General features: G+C 36.4%; 1 protein-coding gene across 5 annotated transcripts in view; it reads left to right on the top strand.

Annotated features, from left to right (window-relative positions):
• The window catches only part of NTNG1 (netrin G1), a 359,892-nt gene that overhangs the window by 295,681 nt on the left and 46,650 nt on the right, over window positions 1-17,561 (top strand). For 2 of the 5 annotated variants that reach the window (XM_011968877.1, XM_011968876.1), the window contains exons 6-7: window positions 11,447-11,614; window positions 17,339-17,473. The exons of 1 other annotated variant lie outside the window; for it this stretch is intronic. In XM_011968877.1, coding sequence (XP_011824267.1) covers window positions 11,447-11,614; window positions 17,339-17,473 — 303 coding nt within the window. Of the gene's footprint in view, window positions 1-1,825; window positions 1,886-11,446; window positions 11,615-17,338; window positions 17,474-17,561 lie in introns of all 5 variants that reach the window. 2 more of the 5 variants (XM_011968878.1, XM_011968879.1) reach the window with 2 other exon arrangements.

Below are 17,561 nucleotides of genomic sequence, written 5' to 3'. Positions count from 1 at the left end.
CCGCTTTGTCTGTCTTTCACATCACAGTAAATTTTCCTTCTTGGAACTTTTCCTTTTATCTTCTTTATCAATTAACATTCATGTGTTCCAGCATTTAGAGCAATCTGTTCTCTGTCTGTCCTTAGAGCAGTAATTATTTTCTAACTCCTAATGTCAAAGAAGTAAAAGAAAATAAAAAGAAAAAAGAAAACAACACTGATAGACAGAAATGTGATTACGCAGGAAGAGAACTTTTAAAGGCTGAGCAATAAACTTCATAAGCTTCAGTGTAATGTTAAATTAATATTAACATCTAGCCTATAGATATATATAGTCATGTATAAATAGGAATTTATTTTAACATAAGATTGTATTATTTTGCCTTCTTCCTTCTTCTTCTTCAAAAAAGGCACATCTTTGGCTTCCACCTTCCTTAGTTATATACAGGATGTTCCTTTAAAGCTCTAATGAATACAGATGGAAGAGGAAATGAGCAAAAGGAGGAACCAGGAAATAGCTGCTAAGCAAAACAAAATATATTAGCAATTTGTTGAGGAGTCCAATTGGAAGGGCTGCATTTTCAGTCCTTGATCAGAGTGATGAAATCTAGACTGTCCTAGATACATATATTACTAGCAAATAGAATTATCTTAATCATCTGCTCCAAATGAATTTTTTCAAGTTTCTGCTTACATATATGAAAGAAGAAATACAGATCAAGCTCGCCCCTATTAGTATAATGCTGTGAGGATTCGGAGGAGGTTTAGTGGCTTTATTCCCTGGCAAGTTCAATGACAGCATCTTCAGTGAAATGTCACTCAGTATTTCCTGTTGAATTTCATAGTTCACAAATTATACAACACAGGCTCTAAGACAACACTTCTCCACAGTGAGTTTTGAGCTGAACAAGATTATGCATTGTTCAAAACCTGAAATAGGCCCATTTAATTATTTTGCTGTGTTGTCTGTGAGAGACACAGGACAAAACACTTTCAGAAATATTGTTACGTGATACCAGTTGCACTTTCTTAGAATGTGGATAACGAGTTCAAATAAATCTACTGAGAAGCGGCCCAGTTGAGCAAAGTGCTTAAACTTTGAAATTTTAGCGAAAGGTGCACTTGGTAGCAGAGGCCAGTTCTATGCAGCCGTAATTTATCTTGTCAGCATCTGCAAAGAACATCAGGCTCTATCCTGTTTTGGCTATTTTCACAAGCAACTCTTCATGAATAATTGGAAAATAAATGGCAGGCAAACATAGAGAGAAATCCCTGCCGTTAACAAGCTGATATCATCAAAAAGGTAATAAATGCTGAGAAGACAACTTTTAAAGGTACACATGTTCAAGGTGACTTGGAGATAGGCCCAAATGCTGCTGAATGGCTGACTATTGGGACTATGTTCTAGGATGCCTAATCAGTTCAACAAGAATAGTCTGAATGGTGTATATGTCGACTAGTTTATCATGACACAGAATGTCATGGTGAACCGAGGCAATGATAATGTCAACTGACAACACAACTACTATTTTAAAAGATTGACAGTAGGGGATCCTACTATCCATATTGTTATGGAAACAATCCTTGCTTCACTGGATTCTTGATTTAAATGGTAATGATTTTTCCCTCTGAAAAGAAAACTTCTAAACTGTATTACTGACAATGTTGAACCATTTGCAGCCAAATACAAGCCTTACTTTGTGATTGAAATAAACTCCCAGAAACAACAGATACAAATAGTCTGTTAATTTAGGGCTACTTTTCAAGTGGGTTGGTGATAAGTTATTACAGTTTGAACGTTTCACTATTGTTTCTAATTTACTGTTCATTCTTTTAAACCTATCCAGTTGCTCCCAAATTAGCTTTGTCAACAGTTTCTTCTGTTCAAGTTGCAAACCACAAGAGAGGTAGGAATTCTTGGATTCATACAGTGATTTCATGGTGTTATGTGTTGTGAAACATTGCACTGTATGAATCTGGAATATCTGTGAAGTGTACCCATCAGCTTATCGGTGAGGCATGTTGACTGATATCAATCAATGCATCAAATAGTACTGAGAATCATCTGTAAGAAAAAAAATGCTTCACTCAGAAACTTGACTGCAATTAAAAATGCTACATTTGTTTTCTGAAAGATTAATGTGTGAATAAGAATTACAATGGTTGAGGTTCCTGTTCAGATCATGAATGTTAGAGCACCATCATGGATACTCATTTGCACTGAAAATAAGGAAACCCACTTATAGTGAGTTTCAAGGATGCTTTTCATGAGACCAGAATGGCAGGTTCCATGTATGGTGCCCATTTCGCTTTATGACCAATGAAACATCTTGGAATTTATGCTTCCAAAAAACTGTTTTGAATAACTTTGAAAAACACAAGTGAAGATCTGCGTTGGATTAAATGTTGCTTATGATCCAAAAATAGTAGTTATATTACTTTCTTTAAATGAAAGTGAGCAGCATCTCATCTGTGACTCATGAATGGCCCATTCCAGCTAGCATCTGTCATTCACAGAATGAAGATTTTTCAGGAAACATAAAGACTTCTGTTTTTATTTCACCGTTTTTTTCTTTAAATGTCCTGTGTAACAGGTGTGTCTTGTTTTCCACCCTTGACTGTTGGGCATATGTCACATTTTGGTTTTGTTTTTTGTTTTTTCATAAAACACCTCTTACAAAGAAATACATTTATTAATAAAATCTGAACTTAGTTTGACCCATTTGGTGAAAATGACCATAATGTTTTCCTATTCCTTATTGAATTTAGTCATTTCCCAGATTTTAATCAATGTTGAATTTGTCCTTCTGTGGCATATAGAGAAAAAGTGGAAACTGGTCAGGAAATGGGAAAAGGGAAACCAAGAGTATTTAAACCATATGTCAAAATTTTCTCAAATGTGCTTTTAACTGTAGAACATAGAAGATGCCAATTTGGGTTGAGGGGGACCCAGTTCGGTTTGAAATTTTGGGAAATAAGTCCTGTATGAGAAGAGCAGATGCAGGCTCAGAGGGTAACAGATCAATTTGGGTATGTGGTGTGTCATATAGGCAGTCACTGAAGCCACCATAGGGATGCCATATGGAAAGAAACAAAGGAGGTGAAGGAGAAAGGAAGGAAAAAGCATGTGTAAAGTTCATCTCTTTTCTGTCATGTCAAGCGTGCTGGATATACAAGAGGCCTCTGAACCTGGAATTTGACCCTGCATCTCTAGTTTCTTGAGGACACAGCACCAATGAGGTCCAGACACATTCCTGGAGGCAGGGAGAAGTTACCCAATGAGGTAGACTTACCATAGACAAATTGACATCATCGTCAAATGATATGTGTGGAAGAGCTACGTAAGGATGCAAGACAGGGTTGTGGGTGTGGAAAAGACAAGGAAAATGCTAGAGCCTCTTAATTCCCAGAATCACTCCATTTAATGCAGTGAAGGGAAAATTCTTTTTAGAGTTCCAATTCCTTCACCTTTAAGGTCTTTTTCTCAAATTCTTTCTTTTTGAATGTCTAAAGTTAATTTTAATCAGCTCTGGATTTGAATTAGTTTTCCTCATTTGGCCAAAAAAAAAAAAATCTACCTGTTCTAATTGTGCCACGTTCATTGTATTTTATGTTATATTTACAGAGATAATTTACTAATGTAATTATAGGCAACATGGGGAACAGTAAGAACGAGGAGGCAAAAGAGGAGAAATTGAATCCCCTCCTCTTAGTAACATTCTTTTTCTTTCATTCTCTGTATCCAACCTCTTGATTTCCTGGAACTCTTATCTGCCCAGGTCTTCCCCAGCCAGTGTCAGTCAGAAGGAACCTTTTAAACTTTAGAGGAGAGTTGGTCCTTTCCTTATCTAGAAAGTCAACTTTGAACCCTTCCCCCTGTAAAACACCTCTAGCCTCCATTGCTCTGGCTAGGTACTAAGTACTTTATCACAACTGCCTTCTATATTGCAATATATCGTATATATTACACATATATAGTATTTTTTCTATCTTCTCACTAGAACAGTAGTACTCAGTGGGGATGTGGTGGATTTTGCCCTCCAGGGGACATTTGGCAATGTCTGGAGACATTTTTGTTTGTCACAGTTTGGGGGATGCTACCACATCTAGTCATCTAGTCCATAGAGGGCCCAGGGATGCATCTGAAAAGCCTACAATGCACAGGACAGCCCCATAAAACAAAGTTATTTGGCCCAAAGTGGCAATAGTGCCAAGGCTGAGAAACCCCACACTAGACTCTGAAGACCTGGACCTCATTCCCTTTGTCTTCTGGTACATGATGGCTGTACATGGTACAGGGTAGTTCTCAATAAATATGTGTTGCCAATGGTTGCCATGCCACATTGTGTATACGTAAAGCTAAAGACCCCCTTTAGTTTTGCTTATACAATGGTAATAAAACTCATCTGAAACGCAATTTGAGATTAAAAACTATATAAAACCACAGCAATTTTCAGAAACCTGCTTTTTCTCTGCCTAAGCTGATCTGTTAATAGACATGTAGTCGACTCTCAGCTAAAATAGTCACTAACTCAGCTGTAGCTTGTTCTGTGGCTACTGTTTTTCTAAACTCCTTAATATATAGGATATAGCCAGATTCTCCTCAGGAATTCAAATGATGAAGGAATGCATTTAAACATAACTTTTCTCTGTATTTTCCTCTATTTCCCCAAAGGAAGGAGTCTCAGGATCATCATTCATTCATTCATTTGACAATATTTTTTCAGTGCTTAGTGTATGCCAGGCAATATTTTAAGTTCTGTAGTTATAATTGCACACCAAACAGACACAGTCTTCCCTTGAATATTTACTCTCAACTAGAGGGGGAGAAGTTATTTTTGCATATACTTTTTGAATATTATAAAGTCTATGAAAAAATATAAATAAGATTAGGAAATTGAGGTATTAGGGTATGTGGGTAGGGGCTATTATCTCAGATTAAATTTTCAGAGAATTTTCTTTGAGAAGATATTTTAAAAAGAAGTGGGGAAGCAAATAATGGAGATGTCTGGGGGTATTCCATACCAGCAAGTGCAAAGGCCCTGGGAAGTGCTTGGTGTGTTCGAAGAGCAACATGGAGGCACTGTGCCATGAATTCGGAGGAGAGTGCTAGCAGTGAGCCCCCAGGGAGGACAGGGGCTAGGTCACTAGAGAATTAATGAACTCCTCTTTTATTCTGAATAAGATGTGGAGCCATTAGGATGATGAGCAGAGGGATGTCATGACCTCACTAAAGTTTTGAAAGAGTCACTCTGTCTGCTGTGTGGAGGTGACATTATCACAAGGGTGGAGGCCAGAAGAACAGTTTGGGGATGATGGCAATAATCCAAGATAGGGCTGATGATGCATCTAAGGAAAAGGTGGTAGAGATGGTGAGAGGTGTAAGCTAAGCAGTTGGAGGAATGGAGTGGTCATTTACTGAGATAGAGCATCCTGGGTGAGTAGCAAGTTTAGGAAGGCAACTAAAGAGCTCAGCTTTGAACAAGTTAAAGTTGAAATGTTTATAAAACATCCAAGTGAAAATTCTAGGAAGGCAGTGGCACACAATGGATGATGCTGAAGGGAGTCTCACTAATTAACTGGGGAGTCAGACCACCCTGGAAATAACTATTTTGGAATGGCCCACATATAGACCATGGGGTTGGGTAAAAATCATCTAGGGTGAATGTAGGAAACAGAGAGGTCCAAGGATTAAACCTTGAGACATTTGAGGAGATGCGGACAAAAAGCGAAAGAGAGAAAAAAGCAATAATGGGTTGGGAAGGAGGAGAACCTAGAGAGCCCCCTGCTTCAGGAAGGATTACCAGGCAGTTCTGGGGACCCCATTGAGGTTTATGGTCATGAACTTCAAATGAGACTTGTTTCTAAATGGTTGGAGAAAAACTAGCCACATTTAGCTACTGGGATATGAGCATGAAGAGATGAAAAGTTGAATTTAAAAAAATTAGATTCAGGGGGTACATGTGCTTGTGTGTTTCATGGATATTACATGCATAATGGCTGGGGATTGGGCTTCTAGTATACTTATCACCTAAATATTGGACATTGTACCCAGTAGGTAATTTTTCAACCTTCAAACGTTCCCCATTTTAGAGTGCTCACGGTCTGTTTTCTCCATCTTTATGTCCATGTGTACCCTTCCTTTAACCCCCACTTATACATAAGAACATGCAATATTTGATTTTCTGCTTCTCTGTTAGTTAACTTAGGATAATGGCCTACAACTCCATCCATGTTGCTGCAAATGACATGATTTAATTCTTTCTTATGTCTGCATGGTATTTCATGGTGTATACGCACTTTTTCTTTATTTAATCAACCATTGGTGGAGACTTAGGGTGGTTTCATGACTTTGCTATCATACATAGTGATGCAATAAACATATGACTGTAGTTGTCTTTTTTATATAATGATTTATGTTCCTTTGGGTAGATACCCTGTAGTAGAATTGCTGGGTCGAATGGCAGTTCTCTTTTTAGTTCTTTGAGTTATCTCCATACTGTTTTCCATGGAGCTTGATCTTATTTACATTCCCAGCAATAGTATACGAGTATTCCTTTTTCTCTACATCCATGCCAACATCTCTCGCTTTTTGACTTTTTAATTACAGTCATTTTGACTGGTGTAAGATGGCACCTTAGTGAGATTTTACTTTACATTTCTCTGAATATTAGTGATACTGAGAATTTTTTTCATGTGTTTGTTGGCTACTTGTACATCTTCTCTTGAGAAATGTCTGTTCATGCCTTTTCCCAATTTTTAATGGGGTGGTTTGTTGTATTCTTGTTGAGTTATTTGAGTTCCTTGTAGATTTTAAACATTAGTCTTTAGAGGCATAATTTCTAAATACTTCTCTCATTATGTAGGTTGTCTATTTATTCTGTTGATTATTTATTTTGCTGTGCAGAAGCTCTTTAGTTTAAGTCCCTTTTTTTTTTAATTTTTGTTTTTGTTGTATTTGCTTTTTGGGTTTTCATTATAAATTCTTTGCCTAGGCTGATGTGCAAAAGAGTTTTTCCCTGGTTTTCTTCCAGGAGTTTTATGGTTTCAGGTCTTACATGTAGGTCCTTAATCCATCTTGAGTTAATATTTGTATGGGGTGAGATAGAGGTTCAGTTTCATTCTTCTGCATATTGCTAGCCAGTTTTCTCAGCACTGTTTATTGAATAGGGTGTTTTCTCCCATTGTTTAGTTGTGTCCACTTTGGAAGGTCAGATGGTTGTGGGTATGTGGCTTTATTATTATTATTCTCTTCCATTGATCTGTATGTCTATTTTTGTACCCGTACCATGCTGTTTTAGTTACTATAGCCTTGTAGTATAATTTGAAGTCAGGCAATGTGATGCCTCTGGATTTGTTCCTTTTGCTTAGAAATGCTTTGGCCTTGGCTATTTGGGCTTTTTTGGGGCAGGGTTCCATATGAACTTCAGGATTGGTTTTTCTGATTCTGTGAAAAATGAAATTTGATAGGAGTTGCATTGAATTTTAGATTGCTTTGGGTAATGGGTGATTTTAACAATATTAATTCTTTCAACCCATGAGCATGGAAAATTTTTTCATTTATTTGTGTTGTCTACAATTTATCCCATCAGTGTTTTATAGTTCTCCTTGTAGAGATCTTTCACCTCCTCCGTTAGCTGTATTCCTAGGTATTTTATTTTATTTTGGGGGCTATGTAAATGGGATTGAGTTCTTAATTCGGTTTGCAGCTTGAATGTTATTGGTGTTTAGAAATGCTACTGATTTTTGTACATTTATTTTTTATCCTGAAACTTTGCTGAAGTCGGCAATCAGTCTAGGATTCTCCTACAGGAATCTTTAGGGTTTTCTACATATATGTTCATGTCGTCAGTAAAGAGAGATAATTTGATTTCCTCTTTTCCAATTTGAATGCCTTTTATTTCCTTCTCTTGCCTGATAGATCTGGCTAGGACTTCCTGGAGAGCTGAATTTAACCAGCATCAACTTTTAACCGGGATCAAGATTTCCTTATAATTGGAGGGTGGAAGGCCAAGGGATTATATAAAAGGAAGTGATTATAAGGATTGGACTATGGATACTATATAAGAAGAAATGGGAGGTCATGGGAGGTCAGTGATTTGAAGAATCAAAAAATTACTAAGCTATTAATATCATCCCTTCAGAAACTTAGTAGGATAATGCAGCTCAAGCTATATCTTAATAGGTTCTGTGCCTGTGTGGAAAGACCAGGTATTAAAAAGTAGGAAATGAACAGAACACCAAAAAATAATATAGCAGTTTGAGTCATATTTGAAATACTTTGCATTTATATAATACTCTCATGTTTTTCAAATCACTTTCAAAGATCTGTTTCTTATTTTATATTCTCAAATATATTATGGCCAGACATAACAGCTTTATCAAAGTCTCAGGAGAGTACTAGAAGTCTTAAAAGAATCAAGTTATTATTAGCCATTTTCTACATTATGAAACATTTTAATGCTTATAAAACATTTAAAGTATCCAGTTATCACTTGAAATAAAGTTATACTATTGTATGTTTAGCTAAATATGGTTTCTTATACAATTATTTATCTTTTCCTTTCAAAATTAATAAATTAGTTTTTCAACAAAACCCATAAATAGTTAATGTCACCACAGAAATGTGTACTATTCATTAAATTCAGATAATAGTAGTGATAGTATCACATTTAACATTTCTACAGAGATTCATGGAATGGGTCTTAAACTGTCAAACTTGGGTATCTTACAGATTTAGTTTTTTCCTCAGATAAAGCTTTGTCAGGTAGATTAAATCATGTAGTTCTGGCCATTGGGCAGACTCTACAGAATCCTTTAGGTACTCACAAAGGAACCATACTATGAAAAGTCACTAGCCTTATTCTCTACGTTTCCCCAGCTTCATACCTTTGCCCACTCTTCACTCTATTCCTTTCACCTAAAATGCTCATTCCCTCCTATTCCGTTTTGTTTTAATAAACTCTACCTGCCCTAAGGAAGATTCAGAGTGCATGTCCTGTAGGACATTTTTTCTAATTCCCCTCATGTTAAATGAAGTTCTCCTACTTAGATTGCTTTGTGTCACTATTTTTTCTCTGCACATACTATTTTGTTCTGGTTATCTGAGCATATGTTGTCTTTCTTACTAAATAAGCTTCCAGGCAACAAGCTTCTATGTAGCTGTAGAAAGCTCGTAGATGAATTTTTGCACATCAAAGATACTTTTGAACAAAGCTCTGTTAATTAAATTAGATGTACCAAGAACCAACCCGGGTTAGGGAACCTGAAGAAGGACAGCCAGTAAGAGACCTCTTCCAGAGGAGGGGACCCAGGGGCAGGGCTGTTATTGCCCCTCCTCAGGAACTCCAGGCAGTTCTCAAAAAGTCCTTGGGAAGCAATTAGGTTTGAGAATTGAGTTTTCTTCCTTCAATCACTGCTCTCAAAAGGCTCTAGTCCTGAAGGATTGTCTTTATTTCAAACTCTCAAACAGAGAAGGCTCTAGAAGCCTTTCTGACTTCCTCAGGAGTCAGTAATGCCAGTATAAATAAGGTGTAACTCAGAGCGGTACAGAGGATTGGTGGGAAATGCTTGTTGTTTTACAAGAGATTTTAATTTAGTAACCTGTAACTCTATGATCATTGGTGGTAGTATTATTGTCAACCTGGCATGCCTTTACTACTAAATTTATTTGGATATTTTCTTACACTGTCTCCTAAATTGGAGTCTCAAGGCTACCTTCTCCCAGTACTCTCCCTCTCCTCATACTCGCCTCCCCTCTGACTTCTTCCCGTCCTCACACTCACCCTTCTCCCTGTGCACGTACACATGGTGATACAGCTCACCTCAAATAAAGGAAGTGGCTTGGCTTCAGGATCCCCCCTTTCTTTTTGCCTCTCTTTTAGCAACTGGGGTCCGAAAGTTACTGACACTGTTTCTGGTTATCTTCTATGCTTCACCATTTCCAGTATCCTCTGCTTCTATCCAAATTTGATTTCATTCCATCAGGACCTTGTTCTCAGCTTCCTGTTGTAGTAACTAGCTCTCTAACCAATGAATACGAAGTTTTCTGATGAGTGGTAGCATATTAATTTTTTAAAAGTTTAAAAGTTAGCCACCTCTTATTATTATTTACTTGACAACACTTACTCATTTTTACTCTGGTCATCAAAATATAATATTTGAAAAATTTTATGTAGGCCAAAATAGTAACTCAACACCTAGCCAATTTCCTGACACATAGGTAGACTAACTCAATCAAAATATTTATTGAATGAATGAATGAAAGAAGGAATGTGTGTTCAAATAGTGACTGTGCTTAGCTTCTTGGTGGGATAAAATAAAGCAAGATATTGATGCAAGAAATATTTTTAAACAAACGAAATTTGCAGTATCCTGGTTGACCTTCCTTATAAATGTCCAGCTAGGCCTACTCCCATATTCCAAGAAGACAAAGCAGATACCCCACCTAGTTACCACTCGCACTTTTGTGATAATTATTTCTACCAACAGAGACTTTGTCATTACCATTTATTTTTAAAAAGTTGAATTGGATTTACAACTTCTTGCTCTAGATGAGATGCAAGAAAGAAGAAATCTGGTCACCCTCCACCCTTCCCCAACTACTCTCATGATCTTCTTCATCTCCCTGTCTAGTCATTACCACCATCACTCCTAAGCCTCAGAGACACCTCTAACATATTAGAGAAACCAAGGAAAAGAAATGTGGGGTTACAGTAGCTGCCTAAGTCTTCTTTTATAGCAAACTATTCTTGAAACTTAAGAGAAAAGGAGGAAATCTGAAGAGCACTTTTTCACACAAATTATCTCCCAACTTTTTGTGTCTTCTCTCACACATACACATACAGATTTGGTCTGAAGAAAGGCTTAAGAAAGCCATCTTCTCTTAGCATTGGGGAAAAACAAAATAAAGAATTGTTTAGTTGTCTAGAACTCTATTAAATTTGCCGTGATGTATATGAAACCCCGATTGATTTGCTGTCTTGGCATGATGTGAGAGAGCTACAGGAGCCATGGTGATGGTACTCAGACCCTCAATGCTCACAGAACCCCCTCCCACTTTTTTTAAGGCTGAAAAGATGAAGAGAAAATAAGGGAAATGGTGCAAAGACAGTAACATTCTCCATCTGCAAAAAGAAAAAGAAAAAATAGACTTTTGCATCACTGGAAACTGAGGCTTCCCAAATTTTAAAAGGCGTACACCTGCAAATGCTTCTGTTCATCTTGTCTGCCAAGAATTAACAATCTTCAGTCTTGTTCTGAATGTCCGACCTTTCTATCCCGCTTGAAACAGATGCTATTTCCGTGCCAGTCACAACCACCTGTTGCCACCATGTGTCGTGTTGAATCACATATATGTAATGCCATTCCACCATCTTTTCTCCATCCCTCATTTTACCCAAGCATGTAGTATGCTATTATTCTGCTACTGTATACACTTTGTATACATTTCTGTTCTTCCTTGCAAGATTGTGAATGCTTCGGCCACTCCAATCGATGCAGTTATATCGATCTGCTAAATACAGTCATTTGCGTGAGCTGTAAACACAACACTAGAGGGCAGCACTGTGAGTTATGCAGGCTGGGCTACTTCAGAAATGCTTCTGCACAACTGGACGATGAGAATGTGTGCATAGGTCAGTTCCATTACAATTTCAGCTATTGTTCTGTGCCTTTTGAGCTACGGGGAGATATTTAGGGTGGAGAGGCTGATGATATGCACCGTGGTTGAACCAGAATGAACCTTCTCAATGGAGCCAATATCCTTGTGGTGGACTTAAAATTTACTTGTATTGGTTGAAATTATAGTTGGGGGATATACTTTGAATCCTTATGTTGTTGCTTTAAATATGATGATCTCAGAAATCATGTTAAAGAAATTAAGAATTTTCTTTCTTCCTGTTTTTTGTTTTTGTATGAAATTTTAAAACCTGATGATTCTGAACTGATCTTATAGCCTTAAATTATACATTCAACTTTCAAAATAGAAACTCATTATACAGGATTTAATTATAGATATGAAAAAGTGGGGTATATAATTGGCGATCAGTGAGTATTGATAGATTGAAAATGTTGCTATTTGAAATTGAAAATAACTAGCAACTGGAAATGTAAAAGTTTGTCTGACTTCTTCATCCATAGCAATGAAATTCCATTTATTGAATTTTCCTACAGCTCCCAAAAAGGAGGAGTAGTTTCTCAAAAGTATTCTAGGCAATTAATCATCTTAGCCCTGGAAAACTGCATCCGCAGAGGTGCCTGAGCACTTTACCTTTCCTCCCCACCAATGACTACTGCTCTTGGCATCTAGGGAAGACCGGGCGCCTTTCCCACCCAGAAAATCTACCTTTTATGTAGTGAAACCTGTCTTTAAGAATGTGGGGATGCCAATGGAAAAATAAGAAACAATAAATGGAATTTCACTTCATAATTCACGCTTAAGCAGTGCATATATTTGAAATGCTGAAAAATATATGTGTAGCCATTATCACACCAGTAGGTAGCTATATAGGCACCCAATTTTAAAGGTAGACTTTTTCACATTGAGGTATGTTCAATAGGATACACAAGCTGAAAAATGACAAGCAATCTTTTTATCAAGAAAAGAAATCCAATCCGTATTTCTGTGACCATTGTCCTCTGATTGGATCGTCAAGATCCGAGTGTCACAAAAAATAGCTGTAGAGTTGTTTCTAATCAAATTGGGCCAAATATATATAATACTGTTGGTGTCTACAGTACTTTCTATATTTCAGAGCATCTCCTTATTTATTTTTTGTCAATTAGGAGATAAAGTACTGGACTTAGAGGCCAGAAAGCTAGGCTCAAATTTCAGTTTGCTATCTCATAGTTGTGTGCCATAGGTAAGTCATTTGAGCCTTCTAGTCGGGTGAGGGTCAAATGGGATGCACAGGAAACGCTTAGTCAACTGTGAACCTGCTTGCAGATGTCTTGTTTTGTTTTTACTTAATCCTCATTAACAAAACAGTGGGGTAAGTATTACACTAATTATTTCCCCTATCTTGTCATGGAGAAGAGTAAGGCAGATTGACCCAAATCTTACAGCAAAGGGTTTCTGACTTCAAAGCTTAAACACTTTCTCTCAACCACTGACACAATTAGCAAAGCTAAGCTTGTCAAACTTTTACTTATGGTATGCGTTTTGAATAACAGCAGCAATTCCACTCTGAGTTTATGAACAGAAGTTCAATTGTCTTCATAACACTTGGGTTACAAAGACTTGAGGATATTAATAAAAATCAAAAGACATGTAGATGTCTAAATTTTGAATGCAGAGTACATTCTACTGAATGTCATTTGTAAAAATATATAAATGTCATGCTATAAATAGGTAAACAACAAAAAAGCTAAAATAAATAGGAACACAGGATAAAAAACCTAACCATTTTTACAAAATACATAAGATTAAAATGTTTTATAATATTTAATATTATTTTAAATCAATCTAATAAAGGCCTTAAAAGAAAAGATTTTATTCCATAAAATTTCTTTTATCAGGTAACTTAATATCACAGTATATTTTATTTAGAGTATTTTATTATTAGGAAGTTTGGCCTTTTTTCCAGTTCTGAGGTACACTGTGAACTCCAAATCTGCTTCTTTCTATCCTGTTTTAAGAGGTATATAGTTCAGTCGTGAATCCTTATTTGATTATCCACAGACTAGAAAACAATCCATTCAGCATCTGCCTTTTAAATCACATAAACTAAGAAGAAATATGAAAAACAATGTCAATTTTGTATTTATTTTTACTTTTAAAAATCAAGAAGAGTTTTATTCTCCATTTCTAGAAAGCTTATTAATTAAAATTATAAACTTTTGGAAAATTCCATTTTATTGAGTTAAACCTGTTTCTATTTAGGATTTTATACTTGAAACCAAACGAAGTACTTGGTGAACACAAAGGGGTGCATTCTTAGGTACTATTAAAGTTAGCTACATTAGGCCAGACGCAATGGCTCCTGCCTGTAATTCCAGCACTTTAGAAGGCCCGGGCAGGTGGATCACTTAAGGTCAGGAGTTTGAGACCAACCTGGCAAACATGGTGAAACCACATCTCTACTGAAAGAAATAAAAAATTAGCTGAGTGTGGTGGCCTGTGCCTGCAATCCCAGCTACTCAGAAGGCTGAGGCAGGAGAATCACTTGAATTCGAGGGTGGAGAGCTGAGAATAGCGCCACTGCACTCCAGCCTGGGCTACAGAGTGAGACTCCATCTCAAGAAATAAAATAAAATAAAATAAAATAAGGTAATATTAGCTACATTATTCCCTCACCCACCCTAATTTCCTAAATTATTGCCCTTTTCTAAAGGAGAAAATTGTGTTTAAAGAATGAATTGAAAAATCTGGCTAGCTGATAGGTACTAAGGTCTATCTTTTATCTGTAGTGCTTATATACAGACAATGAATTAATAACAATTTCCTTAAAAAGCTGTAGATTTCACTTACACTGCCTGAGGCTCTGAGGGCAGTGATACTGGGGCTGCCTGTGCACAATGCTGGAGTTTGCCCTCTCAGGGCCGTTGGAAGCCTGTGGCTCCATTGCTAAGGTTTGCCCTATGAGACTATTTCCACAGTTAAGATTCCTAAAGGGCTTGAGGCAGGACTGAGTATTAAATTTGAAAGGATACATCAGAAGTAATTGAGAGTTAATTTTAATACCATTTTGTATAGCAAGCACTAATGAAAATGAAGGGATTTTTACCCCATTCACTTTCACAGAATAAGGCACTAATCCTGGAAGGTTTGAATTTCATCTAAGTCCTACCTACATTAAAGATAAAAAAAAAAAAAAAAGAACCCTTTGCCAATCCTTTAACAACTGACAATAAAATTCACCACCCTTACTGTGAAGGAACAATTCATATATTTGACAAAATGTAGGCTCTGTGTGATGAAATAGATGTTGTAAAATACTTGCATCATTTTATATTATGGCAGATATAAAATGCAACAGGCTATTCCATGTTGCCACCGTGATTGCTGCTTTGTAATTACTGGTGAATCTGCCCATTTCTTGTACAAATTCCAAACACAGACATGTCTCCAAAGATACATGTAATTACCCTGTGATGACGCAGCAATTACATGAAGATGACATCCTTGCATGCTTCTGTTTCATGTAAACTTGAGCATTAAGCAGGAAGCTAGAGGATGTATGGTTTGTGACCTTGAGTAATCACTGTTAATATTCCTGCTAACAAACTTTGCATCACAATGAAACAGAGTTCAGCTGCTTCTGCTAAGCATTTCTTAAAATTATGATGTATTATTTTTAATTCCCCTTTGAAACCCATGATCCGGTAATCAGAGGTACCTTTAATAGAATAAAATATAAGACACTTTTAATACCTATAAATCAATTCTAGTATAACTTTTAAATCAAGCCCTGCGCCCCACCCCAGGTATTTGATGTTGCTTTGTAATCTAACAGTCCTGATGTTCTTCCTAATTTCATAGAATAAAATATGATCCTCCAAAGCTCTTTGCGTTATTCCAGCATCCACCATTGACCATCATTCCATAAATGATACTTTTTAAAAACTGAATTATTTGTTATGTAAGGTGAAGAGAAGGTCACACCCCTTCTTGTCCTTTATTTTCATGACTGCAAAACATTATACTTACCCACATTTTCCTATGACAATGACTGGGAATATATTATGGTTTGAATGTTCTGCTGTTTTGTTTAATTTTGTTTACATGTTTTGCCTCTAAAACCTTATATTAATGAATGGTCATGGGCTAATTGACTGGAGGAGTATGTGAATTAACGTTGGCCAGATGTAACTCTGCTTACTGGCTTACAAAATGTTGGTGACTCATTGTCAACTTACACACTTTAAACAGTGAAAAAAATTACAGTTTCGATATTGGTACAAATTTATAATGTACCTGTGTACAGACAAACATTAAAAGCTTTCACAAAATTAGTATTTTAAAATATTTTGAATCAGCTTCCATATACACATGCATATTAAAATAGAAAATGTTAATTTAAAACAAAACTCTAGTTGTTAAGTACAAACTAAGCCAGGCAAGGAGAGAGCATTTTAGAGTTTATTAAGTTTTATTTTTACCTACGTATATAACTATTCATCATATAAATGTTTGTTTTATAAGAATACTGAACTCGAAACCTGACTTAATTAGCATAAAATAAATCATAATTCTAAGGTACTCCACATTTATTTGAAGAATATATAATTAGTGTCCATGACACAAACTTAGAGTCAAACCCCTGGATCCATCCATAAGGCTAAACCCTGAATCCCCATAGCAAATCTAATATGCTAAACTTGATTATATTAAACTAAATTTTCAAGACTTCTCTCAGTTAGTTGGATGGTATAGTTTTGTTTGGTTTTTAGTGAGGGAACTGCTTAATGTACCCATTTTTAAATAATGGAAACTGAGAGGCACAATAACTTCCCCAAAATTATTGGAAGAGTAATGAGGAAAGGAACTTTAGCTCACAGTACCCAAAAGCTGCAAGCTACCTGCACTATCTTTCCAGCTAATAGAAGCCTAACGGATATCCATTTCTGGTTCAAGCTTTAAGCAAGATAGAACTTCAGAAGTAAAAATATCCTATATAAGAATGCGTGAGGAATCAAGAAAACACTCTATTCACCTTTTATTTTGCAAAGCTATATTGTCCTGCCAGCAGACATTACAATGAAAAATATACATCTTAAATTATAACTATGTTGAAATTGATTTGTTATTACAAAGTTCATTTTTCTTTCATGATTGTTAATCTGGGCTGCATAAAAGCTGCACTAATATGCCTAGCAAATATAACAGCTAAAGGCTCATCACAAAATAGTATATACGTGAATAAGTTAAGGTGCTGTCCCAAATCATAAAGTAAAACTACCTTTGAATGAGCAAAATGCATTCATATTGTACTTTTAAAATGTTCAGCAGTTCTCAAGTACTGAGTGCAATGGCTAAGCCCATTTGAATAATTTAAAACACATTTTACACTGATGGCATATTGATTTATCCTTGATATACAAACTTCTCAAGGTATTTATTAAACCATCTAAAAATATCCTAACAAATGGAATCTCCATTACGATCTGTTACCAGTGAAAAGCATGTCTTATTTCCTTGGAAGTTTTCAGTTGATTTCCTCTCATATCATAAAAATGATATCATGGAAGGCTAAGCAAATAAACAAATGATCGTGAAATAGCCATATTTGCCAAAGCATTTCATTAATGGACATCTTTCTTTAAGTAAGTGATGCATTTAAGTACATGACGCTCCTGTGTTGATAACCTATCAGCCATGCAGACTTGTCTCCAGCCTGTGTGTTGTCTTGTTTCTACAGAGTGTTATTGTAACCCTTTGGGCTCAATCCATGATCGTTGTAATGGCTCAGGATTTTGTGAGTGTAAGACTGGAACGACAGGGCCTAAGTGTGATGAGTGTCTGCCGGGAAATTCCTGGCACTACGGCTGTCAACGTAAGTAACTCTGGGAGCTGCCCTCTGCCTGCTGCAGCATGGCTGATTCTGCTTGGCTAGGCCGGTGTGTGCAGCTTCTCAGAGCAGA

This window comes from Mandrillus leucophaeus, unplaced genomic scaffold (assembly GCF_000951045.1).
Source record: "Mandrillus leucophaeus isolate KB7577 unplaced genomic scaffold, Mleu.le_1.0 Scaffold861, whole genome shotgun sequence".
NCBI lineage: Eukaryota > Metazoa > Chordata > Mammalia > Primates > Cercopithecidae > Mandrillus > Mandrillus leucophaeus.
The sequence above is the reverse complement of the archived record's forward strand: the minus strand, read 5'-3'. Positions and strand labels throughout refer to the sequence as shown.